This window comes from Nematostella vectensis, chromosome 7 (genome assembly GCF_932526225.1).
Source record: "Nematostella vectensis chromosome 7, jaNemVect1.1, whole genome shotgun sequence".
Lineage (NCBI taxonomy): Eukaryota > Metazoa > Cnidaria > Anthozoa > Actiniaria > Edwardsiidae > Nematostella > Nematostella vectensis.
Window position 1 is genome coordinate 6,274,605 of NC_064040.1, and position 19,250 is coordinate 6,293,854.

At 37.7% G+C, this 19,250-nt stretch overlaps 1 protein-coding gene across 2 annotated transcripts in view; it reads left to right on the forward strand.

Moving 5' to 3' along the window:
- The window catches only part of LOC5520828 (chromatin-remodeling ATPase INO80), a 24,195-nt gene continuing 4,945 nt past the window's right edge, over window positions 1–19,250 (forward strand). Inside the window, exons 1-36 of one of the 2 annotated variants that reach the window (XM_048730345.1) lie at window positions 1–158; window positions 548–702; window positions 1,269–1,393; window positions 2,284–2,351; window positions 2,496–2,627; window positions 3,285–3,399; window positions 3,565–3,638; window positions 3,924–4,055; window positions 4,411–4,464; window positions 4,611–4,709; window positions 4,983–5,087; window positions 5,540–5,621; window positions 6,031–6,159; window positions 6,305–6,372; window positions 6,498–6,567; window positions 6,883–6,980; window positions 7,501–7,533; window positions 7,841–7,921; window positions 8,398–8,493; window positions 8,667–8,726; window positions 8,821–8,886; window positions 9,190–9,275; window positions 9,627–9,711; window positions 10,124–10,241; window positions 10,422–10,507; window positions 10,716–10,880; window positions 11,088–11,187; window positions 11,565–11,598; window positions 11,732–11,808; window positions 12,269–12,359; window positions 12,440–12,523; window positions 13,003–13,491; window positions 13,917–14,013; window positions 15,456–15,678; window positions 16,538–16,665; window positions 18,413–18,507. In XM_048730345.1, the coding sequence (XP_048586302.1) occupies window positions 575–702; window positions 1,269–1,393; window positions 2,284–2,351; window positions 2,496–2,627; window positions 3,285–3,399; window positions 3,565–3,638; window positions 3,924–4,055; window positions 4,411–4,464; window positions 4,611–4,709; window positions 4,983–5,087; window positions 5,540–5,621; window positions 6,031–6,159; window positions 6,305–6,372; window positions 6,498–6,567; window positions 6,883–6,980; window positions 7,501–7,533; window positions 7,841–7,921; window positions 8,398–8,493; window positions 8,667–8,726; window positions 8,821–8,886; window positions 9,190–9,275; window positions 9,627–9,711; window positions 10,124–10,241; window positions 10,422–10,507; window positions 10,716–10,880; window positions 11,088–11,187; window positions 11,565–11,598; window positions 11,732–11,808; window positions 12,269–12,359; window positions 12,440–12,523; window positions 13,003–13,491; window positions 13,917–14,013; window positions 15,456–15,678; window positions 16,538–16,665; window positions 18,413–18,507 (3,773 nt within the window). In that variant the 5' untranslated portion in view covers window positions 1–158; window positions 548–574. The remainder of the gene's footprint in view (window positions 159–547; window positions 703–1,268; window positions 1,394–2,283; window positions 2,352–2,495; window positions 2,628–3,284; window positions 3,400–3,564; window positions 3,639–3,923; window positions 4,056–4,410; window positions 4,465–4,610; window positions 4,710–4,982; window positions 5,088–5,539; window positions 5,622–6,030; window positions 6,160–6,304; window positions 6,373–6,497; window positions 6,568–6,882; window positions 6,981–7,500; window positions 7,534–7,840; window positions 7,922–8,397; window positions 8,494–8,666; window positions 8,727–8,820; window positions 8,887–9,189; window positions 9,276–9,626; window positions 9,712–10,123; window positions 10,242–10,421; window positions 10,508–10,715; window positions 10,881–11,087; window positions 11,188–11,564; window positions 11,599–11,731; window positions 11,809–12,268; window positions 12,360–12,439; window positions 12,524–13,002; window positions 13,492–13,916; window positions 14,014–15,455; window positions 15,679–16,537; window positions 16,666–18,412; window positions 18,508–19,250) is intronic. The other variant, XM_048730346.1, reaches the window with a different exon arrangement.

Genomic DNA, 19,250 nt, shown 5'->3' on the forward strand with positions numbered 1-19,250 from the left:
CGAAGGGGAATGATGGTCATGGGCCGCATTGCTCGCATTTTGCCAACTCGACTCTCCAAATCCGCCATAACCGACAGCCAACCGAAACACGAGGGATCATGGCTTTACACGCTAGAAAACCCACCAAATCTATCATGGCTTAGGCCAAGACAGCCTGGGTGAGTCACCATTGTTATCTTCAGTCTTCCTCATGCTAGAATGGTGGCTTTTTTGAACTTTTCACTGTATTTTCTGTCTTTGGTGTCTCCCTTCTCTTTGCCGTGTTGGTGCCGGCGGTTTTTCAAAGCCTTTGTTCAGATATTTGCGTGGCGTTTGTACGTCCATTATAATTGTTTTCGGTCAAATTTCGACGGAACTTGGTCGTTGTACATCGTCTAATCGCCATTTCTCACTTGTAGTAAATTCTAGTAAGGAAACCTTTGAGATTTCGTGAGCAGATTTCGATCGTAATGGATCGACTAGCAGAGAGTTAAATAACGTCCACCACTCCTTGCCCTAGTTCCATTTAGTATTCTCTGTCTAAGTTTGTTTGCTTTTCTGTCTCCAGATCCCAATTCCGGCCGTTTATGTGGCCATGGCATCCCTAATTTCTTCCCCGGCACCCCCTCTGCACGTACAACATTTAGAAAAAGCTTTGAGGTTGGATCCCTTTTTCCGTCACGTCGAGGGAGTGTTTTCCGATCCCTTCTTGGCGAGTTTGAGGTAAGGTTCTGTTGTATTTTGTGATTGTCCATTTAGTAGATCTATGAAGTAAGGGGTTTTAATTTAGGGGTACAATTTGGCTGGGTGGGTGTTAATTGGGGTGCACTTTTATAAGGAGGAGTGCAATCTTTACGACTCCTATACTTAAGTTAAATGTTAAATTTGTTAAATGCACTGTATGAAAATCTAATGCTTGGAAGGAAACATGGAGTTAAGGTATGCTTTGCATATGTTCATACATTTTAACTTTTTTGCCTGAATGTGTATGTTATATATGTTAAAAGAGTAAGTTAAGTAATAATTGCACAGTATAAATGAAATAAATTATTATTATTATTATTATTATTATTATTATTATTATTATTATTATTATTATTATTATTATTATTATTATTATTATTATTATTATTATTATTATTAAGTTAAAAGTTCCACACTTTTTTGTATCCTTCTATTATTTCTTTTTCTAGGACACAACCTATCAAATATATCTGGAAAATAATACTTGTTGTCTTTATATCCTTTTTAGAATTTACTGACTTATATGTATTATAATTGTCTTCTAGTGATACAGATGACAGTGAGGTAGGGGACCTTGGCAAGACCCTGCCTGAGGGAATCAGACCCTCCCTGGTCAATGGGGATGTTAGTGACTCTGGATCATTGATAAATGGGTGTCTCAGGCCTGAAGGTTAGACAAATTACTTGTGGCAAGAAGGGGATGTTAAGGTGGCACACAATTGCTTGCATTTTTATAATAAAATTTAGTCAACTTTGCCCTTGCTGCTGTTTGCTCAGTTTTAGTGTGAGTTTTATCATTTGTTTGCATAATGTAACAGTATATAGCTGTTTGAAAAAAATCTTAAAAAATAATTGTTTATTTATAGTAAACTAATCCAAGCTGAACTTGTAATTAACTTAGTGATCACATATTATATTGATCTACAACAGTTTTTCGGGGGAAATTTTCTTTGTTGTTTAGGCTAGGGTGTAGTCAGGGTACGTGTAGACTCAAATGGTCTGGGTTCCAATCTGGGTCAGTGTTTGATTCTTTTAGAGGTGTTTAGGTATGTCTCCCCTCTCCAAGCACACTACAAGAAGGGCAAGTCTGCATTAATTTAGGTTTATTGGGTTGTTGTTACTATGATTATTGTGTTCAATGAGAAAAAAAACTATAATACTAGTTTAAGGTTACGGTTCACCTTCGCGACTGTGTCGCGCTAGAAATTAAATGCGCGCTAAAAAGATTAAAAGATTTTGACACCAAAGTCGAAAATGGTTTTTCTTGTTCTCGAACGTTGTTTGTTAAAAACACCAGAAACTAAAGTATTTTTGAATGTTTTTAATCGAAATTGTTAGATAATGATATAAAGAACATATTTCTGCAATAAAATTTTTTTGGGCCATTTTCGCCACCCAACATGAACTGTATCCTTAAGCTCTGGCTTTTACCAATGATTTACTGTACGTGTAAAGTGATAAATGTGATAAGGCATAAAACTCAATAGGGCATAAAACTCATAATCTAAGCACAGAACATTTATAACCTATTTATAACAGCAATGCTTTTTTTCTTTTCAGAACTCCATGTAGATAAATCAAGACTTTATAACTTTACTAAAGTAAAAAAGGACCGGAGATGGTTGAAGGTTTGTCATTCTAGTATTATTTTGCAGTGTTATTTTATGTGCCCATATCTTCTTCAATTGCTGAAGAGGTGTAAAACAAAAAAGTTTTTGAATTCTGTAAAAAAAAAGGAAAATGCTAAAATTTATCACTTTTTTGTGCTTTAGGAAATGCTGCTCAGTGATAGCTCTAGTAGCTCTGATGAAGATCAACCAATGACTGATGAAGATTTGCATGAAATGCTTTGGTTGCACAAGCAGCAGAAGTTGGCACGACAACGGTTCCTGCGGGGTGGGGAGGTAAGAAGCTGTTAATTGCACAACCCTCCTTAACAGTAAAAATAACATATATAAGAATATAACCAATAAGAACATGTTACACTAAAAGTCCCCTTTTGAGCAGCATCCAAATAAGAACTTTTCTAGGCTTAAATCTGGAAATAGTCTCTGAAAAAAAATCACTCAAAACGAAACAAAACAAAAAGAAAACATAATAGCTTGGATGGGATTATATTGAACTATAAAATCAAAAATGCATTGCTTATATCATACTCGCTGCCTCTGTTTATTTTTTGAAAAATAAGAACTTTTATTAAAAATAGGAAGAAAGTAGCCTATATTCTCAAAAAGCACCATTTATATAAAAGATTTTGATGTTTACAGTCCTACTGCCCAACCCCCTTAACTCTAATCATAGCAGAACACCCAAACTCTCACCTCAATACTCTACTTATACACATCATAACCTACCCAGGGTTGAATAAAACAAATTGAATGATGAAAAAGGCATTCAAAAACATTCCTTAATGTGTCACAGTCTCCTGGTATCTTGAAGTGTATCACAATGCAACAACACATTTGGCGAAGCCCTGCATACCCTTTGTCATGCCTTTCTTTTATGATGTCTTCGTTCTATGTTTATCTTTTTCTTACCAAGTGCTATGAATAATGTTGCAGTTGTTGCAATATCAGCATTACAGTGCAAGCTTGTTGTACACCCAAGACAAATACCATGACTCCCAGAAGCAGCGTGGAAATGCTAAAAAGCTAAAAAAGAAGAAGATGAAAGATGGTAACCAGTTCTATTGATATTCCATCTGATAATTTATATGTTTTCAATAGAAAATACATAAGAAACTGTTTTTTTTATTCTGGTTCTAGATCATGTCTTTGAATGGTGCTTTTTAAAGATAAACACTTATAATTTTAAAATTTACTGATGCTTAATTTTTTGTAGGTTCTCTAAAAATAGTGAAAGTAAAAAAAGAAAAAATGAGAATAAAAAAGAAAAGAAAGAAATCAGAGGATCAGGTCAGTGAACTACATAATTATTGTCCACAGAACACAAATTAATTTAACAAAAAGACTTATTTATATTTGACTAAAGTTGCTATTATTTGACAATAATATTGTTTGCACATTATACTTTTTATTTGCATGTTCCTCACAAAGATTCCCTTTAATCTAAACTGTTGAAGTATAGAATGTAGATTAAAGGTTTTAGACATATATGAGTGGTTAACAATTAAAATAATAATAGCTTAAAGTTTATGATTTTATATTTACATGTTATAATATTTGTACATGATTTTTTAGTCTGATGGTGATAGACGAGAAAGTGGTACAATAGATGAGAGGTTGATGAAGCGGACACTAATAAGACGCAAGGAAGCAGATGCCAAACGGCGCAAACTGTGGGCCTTGATATGCCGCAAGGAGATACCCAGGGTATGATCAGAATTCAGGGGAACTGGGTCATCCGGGTGGGGCTGTGAGGGGTGACCTATGAGTTATGACAGATATACTACAAGGGCCACCTCTGGCCTACCTCTACAGTGGTTATCATTCAGATATTGTGAACAATTACCATCAAAATCTGGTTTCAGTCATTATGGATGTTACCATGATATATGTACTGCATTACAAGCTAGAGCTACAGTAATATATTAATTTATATTATATAAATGATAGTTAATTAAATATTAATTAATATCATATTCAACTTGTAAAGAAAGGTGACCTACACTTATTCTCTTCTAGTAAGTAAGTCATGCTCAAAGCTGCCCTGCTATTTTATTAACAGACCCAAAGACAGAAATCATCGGCTCGTAACAACACACTGAGTAACGCCAAAAAGGTAGGGAGAAAATAAACTTCAACTAGAGCTGACTAATACAGTGGTTTTTACAAAAACTGTGGCCCTGTGAATTGTATTACTTTAGTTTAAAAAAAGATTTCTTATCATGTTGATAAGCTATGTGTGATTGTTGTTTTCTTGTTTAGCTTGCTCAACTTTGCCAGAAAGAGAGACGTAGGGAGGCTCAGAGGTCACAGAAAATTGCCCAACAAACCGTACCAAGAGCACGGAGACTAGTTCGTGAGGTCAGTTAATGCACTATTTGCATGCTTTTTTACATACGTTTTTCTTTAGATGAACTATGGAATACATCAATATTCAATTGGTTAAGTAACACTAGTTGAAAAGCAAAATAAATTTTATACAAAATTTTACTGTTATGTTTTTGAGCAGTTGTTATCTTATTAATGTTAGTTACTAATTCCTAGTTGCTTACATTTTGTAGGGCCTTATCATTCTCCAAAATCAAACTATTTCTTGTCATGGTAAAGCGTAAAACTCTCTCATACTGATTTCAGATGATGGTGTACTGGAAAAAGTATGAAAAAGTTGAGAAGGAGCACAGAAAGAGAGTCGAAAAAGAGGCAATGGAACAAAGAAAGCTGGATGATGAACTAAGAGAAGTAAGATGCAGACAACTTCATTACTCTCCTTACAGTTTATGGGAAAATATAAAAGTTTGTTGTTTCGCAATAACAACAAACAGAAAGTTTCTCTCCCATTAAGAAAATCTTGTCTTTTCTAAATGAAAAGGTTGCATAACAGAAAACTCATCTTTGCTGAAAGTTTGAGCTCTCAGAAAGGATTGAAACAGTATGCTAATAAACTCATAGTATGTTTTCGTGTGAACCACCACATATTTATTGTAGATGTTCTCCCCCCATGATGATAAAGTATCAAGTAAATTTTCAACACTCAGCATATCTGTGGCTAAACTACAGTAGACTTCCTAAGCAGCACAATCAAAATATTTAAAAATAATAATCTTAGATGAGTAGATTTGGGAGAGGATTGTGGGGGAAAGTTTACTGTAGCTTTTATCTCTTTTCTCACTTGATACTTTTTATCTGTACAGGCTAGAAGACAGCAAAGGAAGCTAAATTTCTTGATTACCCAGACAGAGCTCTATGCTCATTTTATGGGTAAAAAGCTCAAAGGTAAGACTAAATCTTATGTTATTTTAGTCATTTGTTGACCATAAAATACTAATAATGGAGATTTGTATTAATATAATGTAGTATGTCTGAACATTGGTTAGTCAGCAGAAACTGCCTGCTCACGCCAACAAACAGTTAAATAAGGACATTCTTACAATTTTAAAAAAAAGTATACCTACTCAAATAACACCAATATAAAAATAATAATGAAACAATGTATTGTTAAAGCATAGGGGGCTCTACAGTTAAGAGATTATTATGTTTTCTGTCTGGATGTGGGATTTGTTAGAACCATTGTGTCAAGAAACATCACAAATAGATAAATGGGCGAGAGAATGGCTGGGGAGGTTAGAGTGTGGCTGTTTCCAAATTCCTCATTCCTCAAGTCGCAAACTGTGTTGTCACCAAGGTAACAAGATGTCAGCATCTAGCGACGTGCAGCACATCCTGAGTAAGCTTGATGAGCCTTCTGATAAGAGTAAGATCAAGTCAGTGTCTGGGGGAGTTTTAATTGACATGGAAAACTCCGATAACTATGGTGAGTGAACCTCTGCCTTCTTTTATCTCTTTGTCTATCCTCTATTCTGCAGTATGTTGCTGGAAAGTGGTAGCTTATCTCTTCATTTTGTACTTGGCTATCTTGCAAGAAAGTTTGATAGTCATTTTGATTTCTCTTCTTGTAGATGCCAGAGCAATGAAAATGGAAGCCTTAGCCAATGCTGAAAATGCATTCAGACTTCAAGAGGCCAAGGTTTGTAACAGTACACTCTATGCTAAAACATTCTGACAGTTTTAGGCATGCAGTTTGCAAGCAGATGTGAATATGTTTGAGAGCTGTACTGTACTTATCTAAGAATTTGTGATTTTGTTCATTAGAGGCAAGCATTTGATGTTAACTCCCAGGAGTCTGGAGGATCCAAGAAAATCGCTTTGTCCCAGGAGTCCTGTAAGTATTAAGACAAGAATGCATGTGAAGTGGTGCAGATTCTTGGGCCTTCTGGGGTTTTTAATTACCTGTGATTTGTGAATTGCCTTCTTAGTACTGTAAGTAGGATTAGAGTAGTGATAAATAAATGAGCATTTTTACCATTTTATATTCACTAATATGGAACATTGACAAAATGATACTCAGTCGATGATCTCTAATATTTTCTTCCCTTTCTATTCTTTACCCTTTAAATTGAATTGTTAGCTAGTCTTAACTTAATGTAAATAACAATTATAATAGTGCTGGCATTAAAATGTCACTTTCTCTTTCCAGTCGATGTAAACTTTAGTTTGGCAAATCCAAACATCAGCGGAGAAGACCACCCCCAGCCCAACCTCTTCCAAGGAAAGCTAAAAACTTACCAACTGAAGGTACTTTATAGGCTGTACTAATGCAAAAGAAAATAATGATAAAATAAGGAAAAGGCTGGTTTATTGAATTGCTATAGTGTTTGCTATTGCTATATTGTTTTGTCTCTAGAGCTTCACTTACAAAAATCTGTGTGGAAAGGAGTAGCTCAGAAAATAGCTAAAATTAGCCTTGAGCCTTGTTGTTGATGTTGTTGTATGCAGGCGTGCACACAGAGGTTGTGCAAGGTGCACACATACCCCCCTTGGCGGCCAAAAAGTGGGTCATTTCTTATTTTAAGGAATCTTCAAATACTAGGCTTTTTCCATATAATACCTAAGACTGCGCACCCCCACCCCTCAGCCAATCCTGGGTACGCGCCTGTTATGTAATGAATTTGGGTACATGAAATGAGCATGTACAACTCATATGCATATTTGATATCTGTAAAAAAGGTTAAAAAGATGCTTTCATCCTTTGATGGCCATAATGGAATTACTTGCAATGTCAGTATTTTGAATATAAATTGTTCATTTCTCATAGGGCATGAACTGGTTGATTAGTTTGTATGAGCAGGTAAGTTATTACGAATGTCTCTCCTTCAGTAGATGTTAGAATGGCTTCACAGCATATTGACAAAAAAGTATGCAATGTGACCCTCACTGAGTTGTGTGAAAGTTTTTCATGACATCTGGTCTATTTGGTCTATTTGTTTTATGCAATTTAAGAATTTTAGTGAAAACATGCACATTTTAACATCAAATTTAACAAGAGTGTGTTTGCTATATGATGTCAAACATGCATGCTGTACTCATCAGAAACTCTTTTTAGCAAATCATAGTGCATACTTTTCTTTCCTTAATGTTTAACTGTTCATTTCTAGGGTATCAGTGGTATACTTGCCGACGAGATGGGTCTTGGAAAAACTGTGCAGTCCATTGCCTTTCTCTCATATCTAGCAGAGGTGATTTGTCTCTTCCATTCTTCTTTGCCCTTCGTGTTACTCTTGCACCTGGAATTGGTGGTGTATTGAGCGTCAACCAGGGCACAAAGTGACTCCTTCTGTACCTTTATATCCAGGGAGATATTTGTGTCATTCTGGACAAAAGTACTGAAAGAACATCAGGCGTATTCTGTCTAGAACTACTGTTTGTTTACTTTCTTTCTTTCATTCTTTGTTAGTCTACCATTATTCATTGTTTGATAGCTTACCATGACAATTTAGAATATATAAGGTCTCATAATGGGAATATTGTAGACAAATGTCTCCCTTTCTCAACCCTCACTAAGCTTATCCATTTTTATCATTTGATTAATAAACATCAAAGTCTAAAAGAAAAAATCCAGCACTAAAAAGTCACGGATGGTGAATCCTGAGTAATGCTGGCAAAAGTTGTGTAAAAGAAATGGTTAATGGTACATTTGTCTTTGGATTTTTAGACCCACAATATTTGGGGCCCTTTCTTGGTTGTTGCCCCAGCATCAACTCTACACAACTGGCAACAGGAGGTGTCCAGGTTCATCCCTCAGTTCAAGGTACATATGTCTCCTTGTGAAAGTCTGAAGTTTTTTTGTTATGTTTCCAAAAGGCCCTCACCCCTTGCAGTAACAGAAGCCATGTACGTAAAATACTGTCTACCAAATTATTCCACTGTTGCTTGCTACCTGATCATTTACTTTTTTATGGCTGATCCTCATTTTGTTCCTAGGTTCTACCTTATTGGGGCAACCAAGGGGACAGAAAATCTCTAAGGAAATTCTGGAGTCAGGTAAATGCAGGGTTCAATAGACATAGATCATCTCCTGCATTTTTTTTTTGCAATTCTTTATTGTTTTGACTAATTTCTATTTTTTATATTACAGAAACAAACTCACATCAGTGACAGGAATCATGCGCCTTTTCACCTGCTAATTACAAGCTACCAGTTGGTAAGATCTGTGTACTATAAAGTAATTATGGGCTCATTATGTAGCTTTCTGTTCCATTGCATTGAAACAGTTCTAACAGGACCCAATCTAACAACACCCAAACTTTACAATAGCCTCAGGAGCAGATCCAGAATGGATTAGAATGATGGACTTGAATTGTGGATTAGAGTTTCCTAACCAACAAATTTTGATACCTTCTTTGTTGTTTTATACAAAACAAAGGGACTTACGGTAGTGTCCATACTTAAAAGAAGAGGAGGGTATATACAAACTTTTAACTAGATCATCATCACTTATTTCCAGGTTGTCCAAGATGTCCGGTATTTCCAACGCATCAAATGGCAGTACATTGTGTTAGATGAAGCCCAAGCCATCAAAAGCAGTTCAAGGTAACAATCCTGATAAAATTCCTACAGCTCGAACACTTGCCTATAAAAATACCTGATTACTCTCCAGTTTGTGTGGCTGAGCTATTTTTTTTACAATTAATATGATTTTGTGCTATTATTTACAATTAGTTAAATATTTGTTTATTCCTTTGGCTTCATCTTTAAAAATATGCAAACAAGAAACATGTGCGGAAACAACATTTATATACTAAAAGCAGCTTTCACTATTATGGGTATAATGTGGGTGGCATCCAGACTCTAATAATCATTCACATCAGAGTCTGCAGTTTAAAAACTTGATTCTGTGCAGTTTTTGGTGTATGTAATAAAAATGTGTTTGTGTTTCTCTAGTGTACGGTGGAAGATCTTGCTTGGATACCAGTGTAGGAATAGACTTCTACTAACAGGAACCCCAATACAAAACAGCATGGCAGAGGTACTGAATTCTAAATTGTCATTTTCTTTACACTTGCATTGTGCTTTACTTTCATGTAGTAAAGAGAATTTCAGGATAGATCTTGCAATTACAAATTCTCATCTCTATATTTCCACAGTACAAATGTTATTTGTTTTTCTTTTTTTTTTTTTACACTCAAAAATTGTCTTTTGTTTTGCTCCAATATAAACTTTCATTGTACTTCGTAAAAACTCTTGCCCTTTAGCAAAAAAAAACATCTGTACTTTCCTTTTTCTTTTCACCGTAGGATTCTGTTTATCCTTAATTTAAGCTTTTATCTGTAGTTTTTTTTAAATAATTGTAGTCATTCTTGAATTAGAAAGGTAATTGCTGTAATAGTAATTGCTGGTAATTTGGGAATGCTGATATGCTGTGTGTTTGAATGTCTTAGCTGTGGGCTCTGCTGCATTTTATCATGCCAACTCTGTTTGACAATCATGAGGAATTCAATGAGTGGTTCTCCAAAGACATAGAAAGCCACGCAGAGAACAAGTCCCTCATAGATCAAAGTAAGTTGCATATAGTAATGTAAAATGGTTTATTAAACAATGGGCAACTTGTAGAATTGGTGGAGAATGCAAGGGATATTGTTACGAGGACACCACACAGGGACATTTATTGAAATTGGATTTTAAATTTTATATTATAAGTGAAGAGACTCAATTTTATACATTTTGTTTCTTGTGCAGACCAGCTTTCTCGTTTGCACATGATCCTGAAACCATTCATGTTGAGGCGAATCAAGAAAGATGTTGAAAATGAACTCTCTGAAAAGGTTGGTTATAACTAACATCCTCTTCGTCGTGATCTTGATCATTTATATGATTTGTCATCACCATCAACATCACAACCTGGTAATCATGGTTCCAATTGGCATTACCGTCATCATCATAATTTGTGATCATCAGTACCATCATCACCAACATTATCATCTTCATTAGAATGATCAACATGGTTTTGACTGATTATTATGATCTCATCAGATTGAGATCAAGCTGGTGTGTGGGTTGACAACAAGGCAAAAATGGCTTTATCAAGCAGTCAAGCAAAAGATCTCTATTGACGACCTAGTCTACACCTCAGCATCATCATCAGCCACATCTGCCACCACAAGCAGCCTGATGAACCTTGTCATGCAGTTCAGGAAGGTTGGTTGACTGGGCGTTATGAGGCCTGTCTTGTGGCACAGGAATTTCGGTTAAATGGACCTGATATACTTTGTCATGCAGTGCAGGAAGGCTTGTTTAATGAGCGCAATGAGCCCTGTCGTACAATTCAGGAGACAATGCTCACTCTTTAAACCTTAAATTGTAGTCCACTGATTATCACTCATTGTAATATTTGTTGTGTTATAGGTGTGTAATCACCCTGAGCTTTTTGAGAGGAGAGATGTCACATCACCTGTCACAGTGCAGCTTCCACCGTATGTCATCCCCAAGTTAATCTACAGGAAAGGTATGTATGATGAGTCCAAATGGGTCTGCTTGTTCCGAAACATGTTGTTGAATCAAGTGGTAATGACATCAAAGTAGGTTGAGTACCCCAGAACTGGTCTCAGTGTTGGCAGTATACCCTTGTGGCCCAAGCTAAAATACTGGCTCAGTAGCTTAGTGCCTTTGTTACACTATGTTTGAGTCCTGGCTTTGAAGAGTTTGATATGCATCAAGATGCATTGAGCAAGCTCATTTCCTTTCCAGGGGAGATTGAACCTAATAGGGATATCTTCGTTGCAGTATTCTGAGATGGAAAACACCAGTGGTTGTTGCCACTTTCATCTTGACAGTTACAGGGTAGTATTCTAGAAAACATAAAACATTTGAATTATCTTTTAGGGATCACCTCAAGGATGTCCCCCTTTAGAACAAAGTGAGTCTATTTGAGTGTATTTACAGTATGGACATGACACAACAACTTGACATTTTGTTATGCTAATCATGTTTAGGACTAGCTAATCTTCCGTTTTGAAATATTACTTGATCAAGGGTTTCCCTCTGTTTAGAATCCTGAGAAAGACCTTGAACATCTGGAGATCAGACTACATTTCCAGTTCCCTGAACTGCTCTTCTAGACAAAGAGGTAACTTTATTTCTTGTCTTCTTTTAAAACAAACGGCCTAAACTTCAGTATATCTGACTTTAGTCCCTGCAAAAGGGCAGAGTTTCCTTTCTAAAGAAAGCTCCAACGCCCCGCCCTGTTATCACGTGTCTTGTTAATTCCCCCAGAACATTGCTCACTTAAACACTGTATTTTCTACCTTTTTTAAATGGTCAAATCTATCCACCAGCAACAACCACCACTTCCAGGTCCTAAATGTGGTATCCTTTCCTATTAGTACCTTTGAACAAGCTTTTTAGCTATAATGCAACTTAAACATTTGACTGTGGCTTTTTCCATTCAGGATTTATATCTTACCTTTTCATCCTCCTGAAAAAGCAACCTCGGTTTAGTTGGCAGTTAGCATGGTCTTAAGGGTGGTCCTTTCATTTAACTGTGTATACTTTACTTACTGAAGCAACATCTGTTGTATGTTCTTAAGTTCCAGAAAGTGAGTGCTTTTCCTTCTTGCGGTTTGCTGGTATATCTCTTGAGGAGGCTTCTATGATGATGCTAGGAAGCCCATCACACAGGTTGGTCTGTTTGTACTTTCAGTCCTGTTGCCAGAAAAGAATAGCTCTTGATAAAATGTCTCTGATAACCTTTGTTACAGACTGCTGTTGTTACTGATTCTTCTGAGGAAAGTCATGTTGCTCCACCACAAACGATCATGGTCACCGAGCAAGTCATCTTCAAGGTCTGTCCTATTTTATTCAATATTGTCAACTTTACTTTAATCATTGTGCAAGAGTCAAATCATTTTTCTTTATAAGGCCAACATCGTACTGTAATTCAAATTCATGCCAAAGGTTTCAGATGTACACAATTCAAATTCATGCGAAAGGTTTCAGATGTGTTTAAAACAATGGCAATGCAGGGTTAACTGGTTGTAAAACTGCTGCATTTGACTACTGTTTATATTTCCCAAATTCCTGAAGCTTTGTTCTGGCAAACTCTCATAATCAAAATAAGGATCTTATACTGCAAATTGAACATATTAAGGAAGATTTTCTGTGTCAAGTAGATTATAAAACAAGGGTATGATCAACAAAACTCATCATCACATTCACATATCAAAATCAATTCAATTATTGTCAAACTTTGTTGCTATCCAGTGTTCTAGTACCTAATTTGATGGAAAAGAAGGTAAAAAAGTTTACTTGTTTTTTTTTTCAGGCTCTTGGGTAAAGATGATTTGATCCTTTGGCCTAGTTGGCCAACGTCATTTTCAAGTGTTCACTCAAGTACCACCCTGTCAGGACTTGTCTTCACTGGCTACACACGACCATTCCTTTCGCATGTCACAGAACATATTCGTCCTATTGTCACAGAAGAGGAAAGACAGCTGACCAAAAGAAAGCCACCAGTGGCTTCACCTCTCTCACCAACAAATCGAAACATACCACACCATAAACCTGTGACACCAACTTCGCCACTGAAGCATTCCACTTCAGGACCTTTCTCTCCACCAAGACATCACGGGCATGGGGGTCTTGAGGCAATCCAGACATCCAAACACCAGCAGGACCAGCATCATCACCATCACCACCATCATCACCATCGACATCACAAGCACCGATCATCATCTGGTCACTCTACAACAGAAGCATCAGGGAGGCGGGCAAGTGATCATTCACATGAGATGAGAGCAACTCCACTTGATAGGTAATCCATGACTGCTATCTGTAAAAGTACATCATCCGGTGATCATTAGATCAGTGCCACTCCAGGCTACAATCCGAACTTTTTAGCGGAACTTTATATTACTCACCCTCCCTCCCATTCAAAGTTGCTGACTAGGGTTGTCAGTAAAAGGATCCAACATTGATTTGGGGGAGGGAAGTTGGGAGGGGGAGGGGAGGATATCAAAGTCACTATGCTATGTACAGTAATTTAGATTTCCATCTGAAACTGCATTTGAGACGTTAAAATTGTCAACACAGTTTTGTTGTTGATTGTAGTCACCTGTTTGATTAATAAAATTATGTAGTGATTAATAAAATTATGTGAAATCTCCTTTGATGGTCCAAAGTTTCACTTTTTCATTTTAGACACTGTATTTGTGCTTACTTCCTTCTTACATTCCGCAGCAGACATGGTATAGCTGCAGCCGCCATGAAGTACCCACAAACTAGAAATCACCGTCCATTGGACGCATCCAGAATGCTGATGGTGTATATGCCAAAGGTATCATGACTTAGTCTACTTGTTCTGATAACCTCAACTAGTCTATTTGTTCTGATAACCCCAACTAGAGAGAAGCATTGTGCTGACCTTTATCTAAATGGTCTGTGGTAGATTGTAGGGAGTAATAAGAATGCCTGCAATAATAGAAAATAACTGACTATTTAAAAGTTAATGAACTCAGAAGTCAACTCTAGCAGCCAAAAGAATGAAGGACAACTTTTAAAACTTATATTTCATGAATGCCTGCTCAATTAAGAAATTCTGAGAAATCGTCTTTAATTTCTCTAAGTCTAAACACTTAAGAGATTAAGGCCTTTTACAAGTGGTTGAAGTGCATTAACTGAGGAGAGGATATCGAGAACTACTGTAGTTCTGTTTGCCCTTCGTGTTACTCTTGCACCTTGCATGGGTGGTGTATTGAGCGTCAACCTGGGCACAAAGTATCTCCTTCTGTGACTCTTCCATGTCCAGACATGGACATGAAATTTTCTTGAATTTATGCAAAGCATTGAATGGCTACTTACTACAACCTACAATAAGATAATCAGAGTAATTTAATCATTATTTTATTGATGCTAAGCTAAGAGGCATTTTATTTCTCCCCTTCGCATTTGACTAGTACCTGGTCTTACCTCCTGATGATAAACCTTGTGCTAGAATACACGTAAGGTTGCTTTACATTTTGAAGAGCTCTAAGAAATATCCCACCTTTCCATTTTGTAACTCTATATACTTGTTTTTGTCATCCCCATTCTTGCCATTCCACGCCATCATATATGTTCCACATTTTCCTCCCTTCCAGATTATCTATCCACCTAACACCCACCCCCCCCCACCCCCACCACCCACCCACCCCAGGTGCTTTGGTACGAATACCCGCCTTCAACCGAAAACTAAAGTGCAATGAACCTCTTCTTTTCTCGCAAGAATGTGAAATTCTTGCCAAAAAGAAGTATTTTTGCATAAGAGAAGGCCAATCATGCTACCATTTTATGCTCCCGCTCAATGGCGAGTCACACAAAGAATCCACTTACATCAGCTAATTCAAGCAAGTAACCAAGATATTTTCAATCAATTTCTTCAATAAAATATCAGAATTCATTCGTAGATTGTTATTTTAAAGTTTTCTTGCAAATAAATCGCTGTATTTCCAATGATAAACAATAACAAAGGAGTAGGTGATCGAAATTCTTTAAAAAAAGGCTAATTTTCTCAACACTTCCAAGGTAGAACTAGTAGAGGGAATTCACAAAACCTGTGTGCTGTTATCTCTTAGTAAACAGATGATCTTAAGTGGACAGCATTACCTGCAAATGCATTTTTAAATTCTAGTTTTGGCTACCTCTCCCACAAATGCCACATTTTTATTATTGATAGCTAATATTACTACTGTTTAGCATAGAGTCGAAAATGCATTCCCTTAAAACTATGATATGTTTCAGGTGGTTGCAGTGTGCGAGCTGAGCTACTGCAGTGATCGCAGTGCAGCCTATGAGCATCAAGAGCTAGCACGTGGCGGACCAGATGAGTCTAGGAACCTTTTACTGTATGGCGCACCTGAGGCCGTGGACATGAAAGAGTACAGAGCTCACCTTTTCCCGCCACCCCTTGGTGGGCTGGAGGCAACGCAGCCAAGCAAAGGCTGGTCCTTTGTCCAAATGCCAAGTAAGTTTTTGCCAAAAGAGTATTTTAAAGAAATTGGTTACAAAGTCACGTTACTGGATTGTCAGAAGTTTTGTGGAGTATTATCTTCTATAGCCTGCTTGCAGGCAGTACTCGGTGTTAGTATTGCGGAAAACTCTCTCCGTTCGGTGATCGTGCGCCATCTTGTATTTTAAGCTGCGTTGTTCCTGGGATCGAGCGCAGTGCGGCTTAAAATACAAGACGGCGCCTGATCACTACCCTGGGTACCAGAGGCTCGAGCTTTACTCGTTTACTGTCACGCCGGTCTTGGCTATGAGAAGCTCGTTGCATTGCTTCTCGTAGCAAAGACTGGCGTGACAGTAAACGAGTGAAGCTCGAGCCTCTGGTACCCAGGGTACCCGATCACCGAACGTCTATATCTTCTATTGAGATCAACTTTATAAGTATAGCTATAGCTTTTAAGCCAGTTTTAAGTTATATCGCCTTCACATTAATGGTGTGTTTTCTTGCACTTGTCTTGTCTCTTTCAAAATGGCAAAATTCTCATGTCGCAAAAATCAATTCTCAATATATTGTGAACCCTCCCTGACAGTTTCCAACAGCTAAATCGCCTTCTGGCTTGCGTCATTCAAAATCCTGGTGTGTTTTTTTTCGTGTTTTTTTTTTAACCAGCACTGAAATGGTTCATTTTAATAATCAGCCCCTTCACAAGTCACTGACCAATGAAAAAGCACCAAATGTATTCCGTTACTTTGAATGATATGAGCCAGGAAGCTGTTTAGCAGTTGGAAAATATAGACGAGAGTCCGAAGAATAATGAAAATTTCAGTAAAGTTAATCGTGGTGAGCACAAAGTAACTTTGTTATCTCTGATTTTCAGATCGTAATTCTGTGATCTCGGATAGCGGTAAGCTGACTGTGCTGGATGGACTTCTGACCAAGCTGAAGTTACAAGGTCACAGAGTGCTTATCTACTCGCAGATGACCAGGATGATTGACATCTTAGAGGTACGCCCACTCTGCCTGACAACATGCTTTTGACCATGTCCTTGCACTTCCCTAACCATCCCTATCCCCCACTATTCCAGCCACACCTAGGCTGCCTGTCTGTCTACTGTATATGTATCTACTCTATTATAGAGTCGTTTGACAAAAGGTTGTCCTTAACCGGCTCTGTTACTTGACAAGCTCGCATGTAAGCATGGGTAAAAAACACTGAAACGCCTAGCTGCTTATATTAGCCACCGCTACCGCTCCATGTCTGAAGTTATGCAGTGGCTAATATATGCAGCTAGGCGCTTCAGTGGTTTTTGCCCATGCTTACATGCAGGCTTGTTGCATAGTTGCAAAGCCAGGTGACCACAACCTTTTGTCAAACAACTGTATATAATACCCTTGACCACTTACCAGCCTTTCTCCCACCTCCCTTATTCCATCCACACATACGCTGCATCTCTCCCACCTCCCTTATTCCATCCACACCTATGCTGCCTTCCTCCCACCTCCCTTATTCCATCCACACCTACGCTGCCTTTCACCCACCTCCCTTATTCCATCCACACCTACTGTATGCTGCATCTCTTCCACCTTCCTTATTCCATCCACACCTACGCTACATCTCTCCCACCTCCCTTTTTCCATCCACACCTACGCTGCATCTCTCCCACCTCCCTTTTTCCATCCACACCTACGCTGCATCTCTCCCACCTCCCTTTTTCCATCCACACCTACGCTGCCTTTCTCTCTACTTTGATTACAAATACTCTGTGCCGTAACTATCTATATCTTGTCCCCTTGACCACGTCCCTGGATCTCTCCCAGCCAGTCTTTTTTAAACCCCACCCTCTCCACCTGACACTCTACTTCATGTACTCCCACTCTATGCCTCACTATATACTGTCCTCCTCTTACCCTAACCACCCCCTATTTCAATCACACCTAATCTACTGGTATCTAATTTATGAACACCCTTTGTATGTCTTAACTATTTATATATTGTACCCGGTCAAGCATCCACAGCCCGCCTTTTTAAACCACACTGATTTAAATCCACCTGACCCTCTACTTCATGTAAGCCCACTCACTAAGCTGCACCCCCCCCCCTTTTATTCCAAACACTTCTACTCCTACTGACTCTTTACTTTATGTACGACAACTCTATGCCTTTACTATTCATATATGGTACCTGTTGCGTGCTTGGTGGCTATCTTTATTGAATTCTTAACGTCCCTCTATCCCTCACTCCCCTTACGTTTCACCCGAACCCCTGTCCGCTCGTATCTTATGCCTATAAATGTTGCTGTTGAAGTAATACATAACATTGTTCTTGTTGTTGTTGTTGTTGCTGTTGAAGTAATACATAACTTGTTGTTGCTGTTCAACTAATACATGACTTGTTGTTGCTGTTGAAGTAATACATAACTTGTTGTTGCTGTTGAAGTAATACATAACTTGTTGTTGCTGTTCAACTAATACATGACTTGTTGTTGCTGTTGAAGGAATGCATGACTTGTTGTTGCTGTTGAAGTAATACAAAACTTGTTGTTGAAGTAATACATAACTTGTTGTTGCTGTTGAAGTAATACATAACTTGTTGAAGGAATGCATGACTTGTTGTTGCTGTTGAAGTAATACATAACTTGTTGAAGGAATGCATGACTTGTTGTTGCTGTTGAAGTAATACATAACTTGTTGAAGGAATGCATGACTTGTTGTTGCTGTTGAAGTAATACATAACTTGTTGTTGTTGTTGAAGGAATACATGACTTTCCGTAAGCACAAGTACATGAGACTTGATGGCTCTTCCAAGATTTCGGATCGCAGAGACATGGTTGCTGACTTTCAGAACAAGTACGTGAACAACTCTCGATGTTTAAGCCAATTTTAACTAAAGAATGTCGACCACGGACTTTTTTCGTATTGTTTACATTTACAAATAAACGGCCTGTTTGCAAGAAAACGTTTGATTGAAAGTATTATTAAGTAGGAGCATATAACGGCGGGGGCGTGATTGGCCTTCTTTATTCGATTTGCCTGCTTAAATGGTCCTGAAATAAGTGAATAGCTCTCACTGATTAAGAAAAGCAACTTTGATTGGAAATATGTGTGTGTTACCGTCTGAAGTGATCTCGTCGGGCATGGAAAATATCACATTTGGGTGTGTCTGTAAGATTTAGACTCATTCCCAGGCATCTTGTGACAGCCCCATAAGATGTTCTCGTCCCATGACGAGCAGCGAATGAATAGTGACGTCATTAAGCGACAACCGCTCAGTCAATAGAAGATATTGGACGAGGCTATAAAACTTGTAGAAATAACTCGTCCCTGTTTTTAATTGCTTATTACCCTCAATAAAAGGGTGGTAGACAGAGCAAAAATATGGCTTGAAATTTTCCAATTCTCAATATATAAGGTCAAGATTCCGCAGACAAGAAGTTCCTCTGACCAAGAGCTTAATTCCAAATTTTAAAGAAATTTAGAAGATATGAAATTTAGATATTAGCGAGCAAAGTTGGCTTAATTTCTGATCAGAGCCCGACTTCTCCCTAAAAACGAGGAGAATTCATACTTTGAACATTTGAAAATTGCACTTC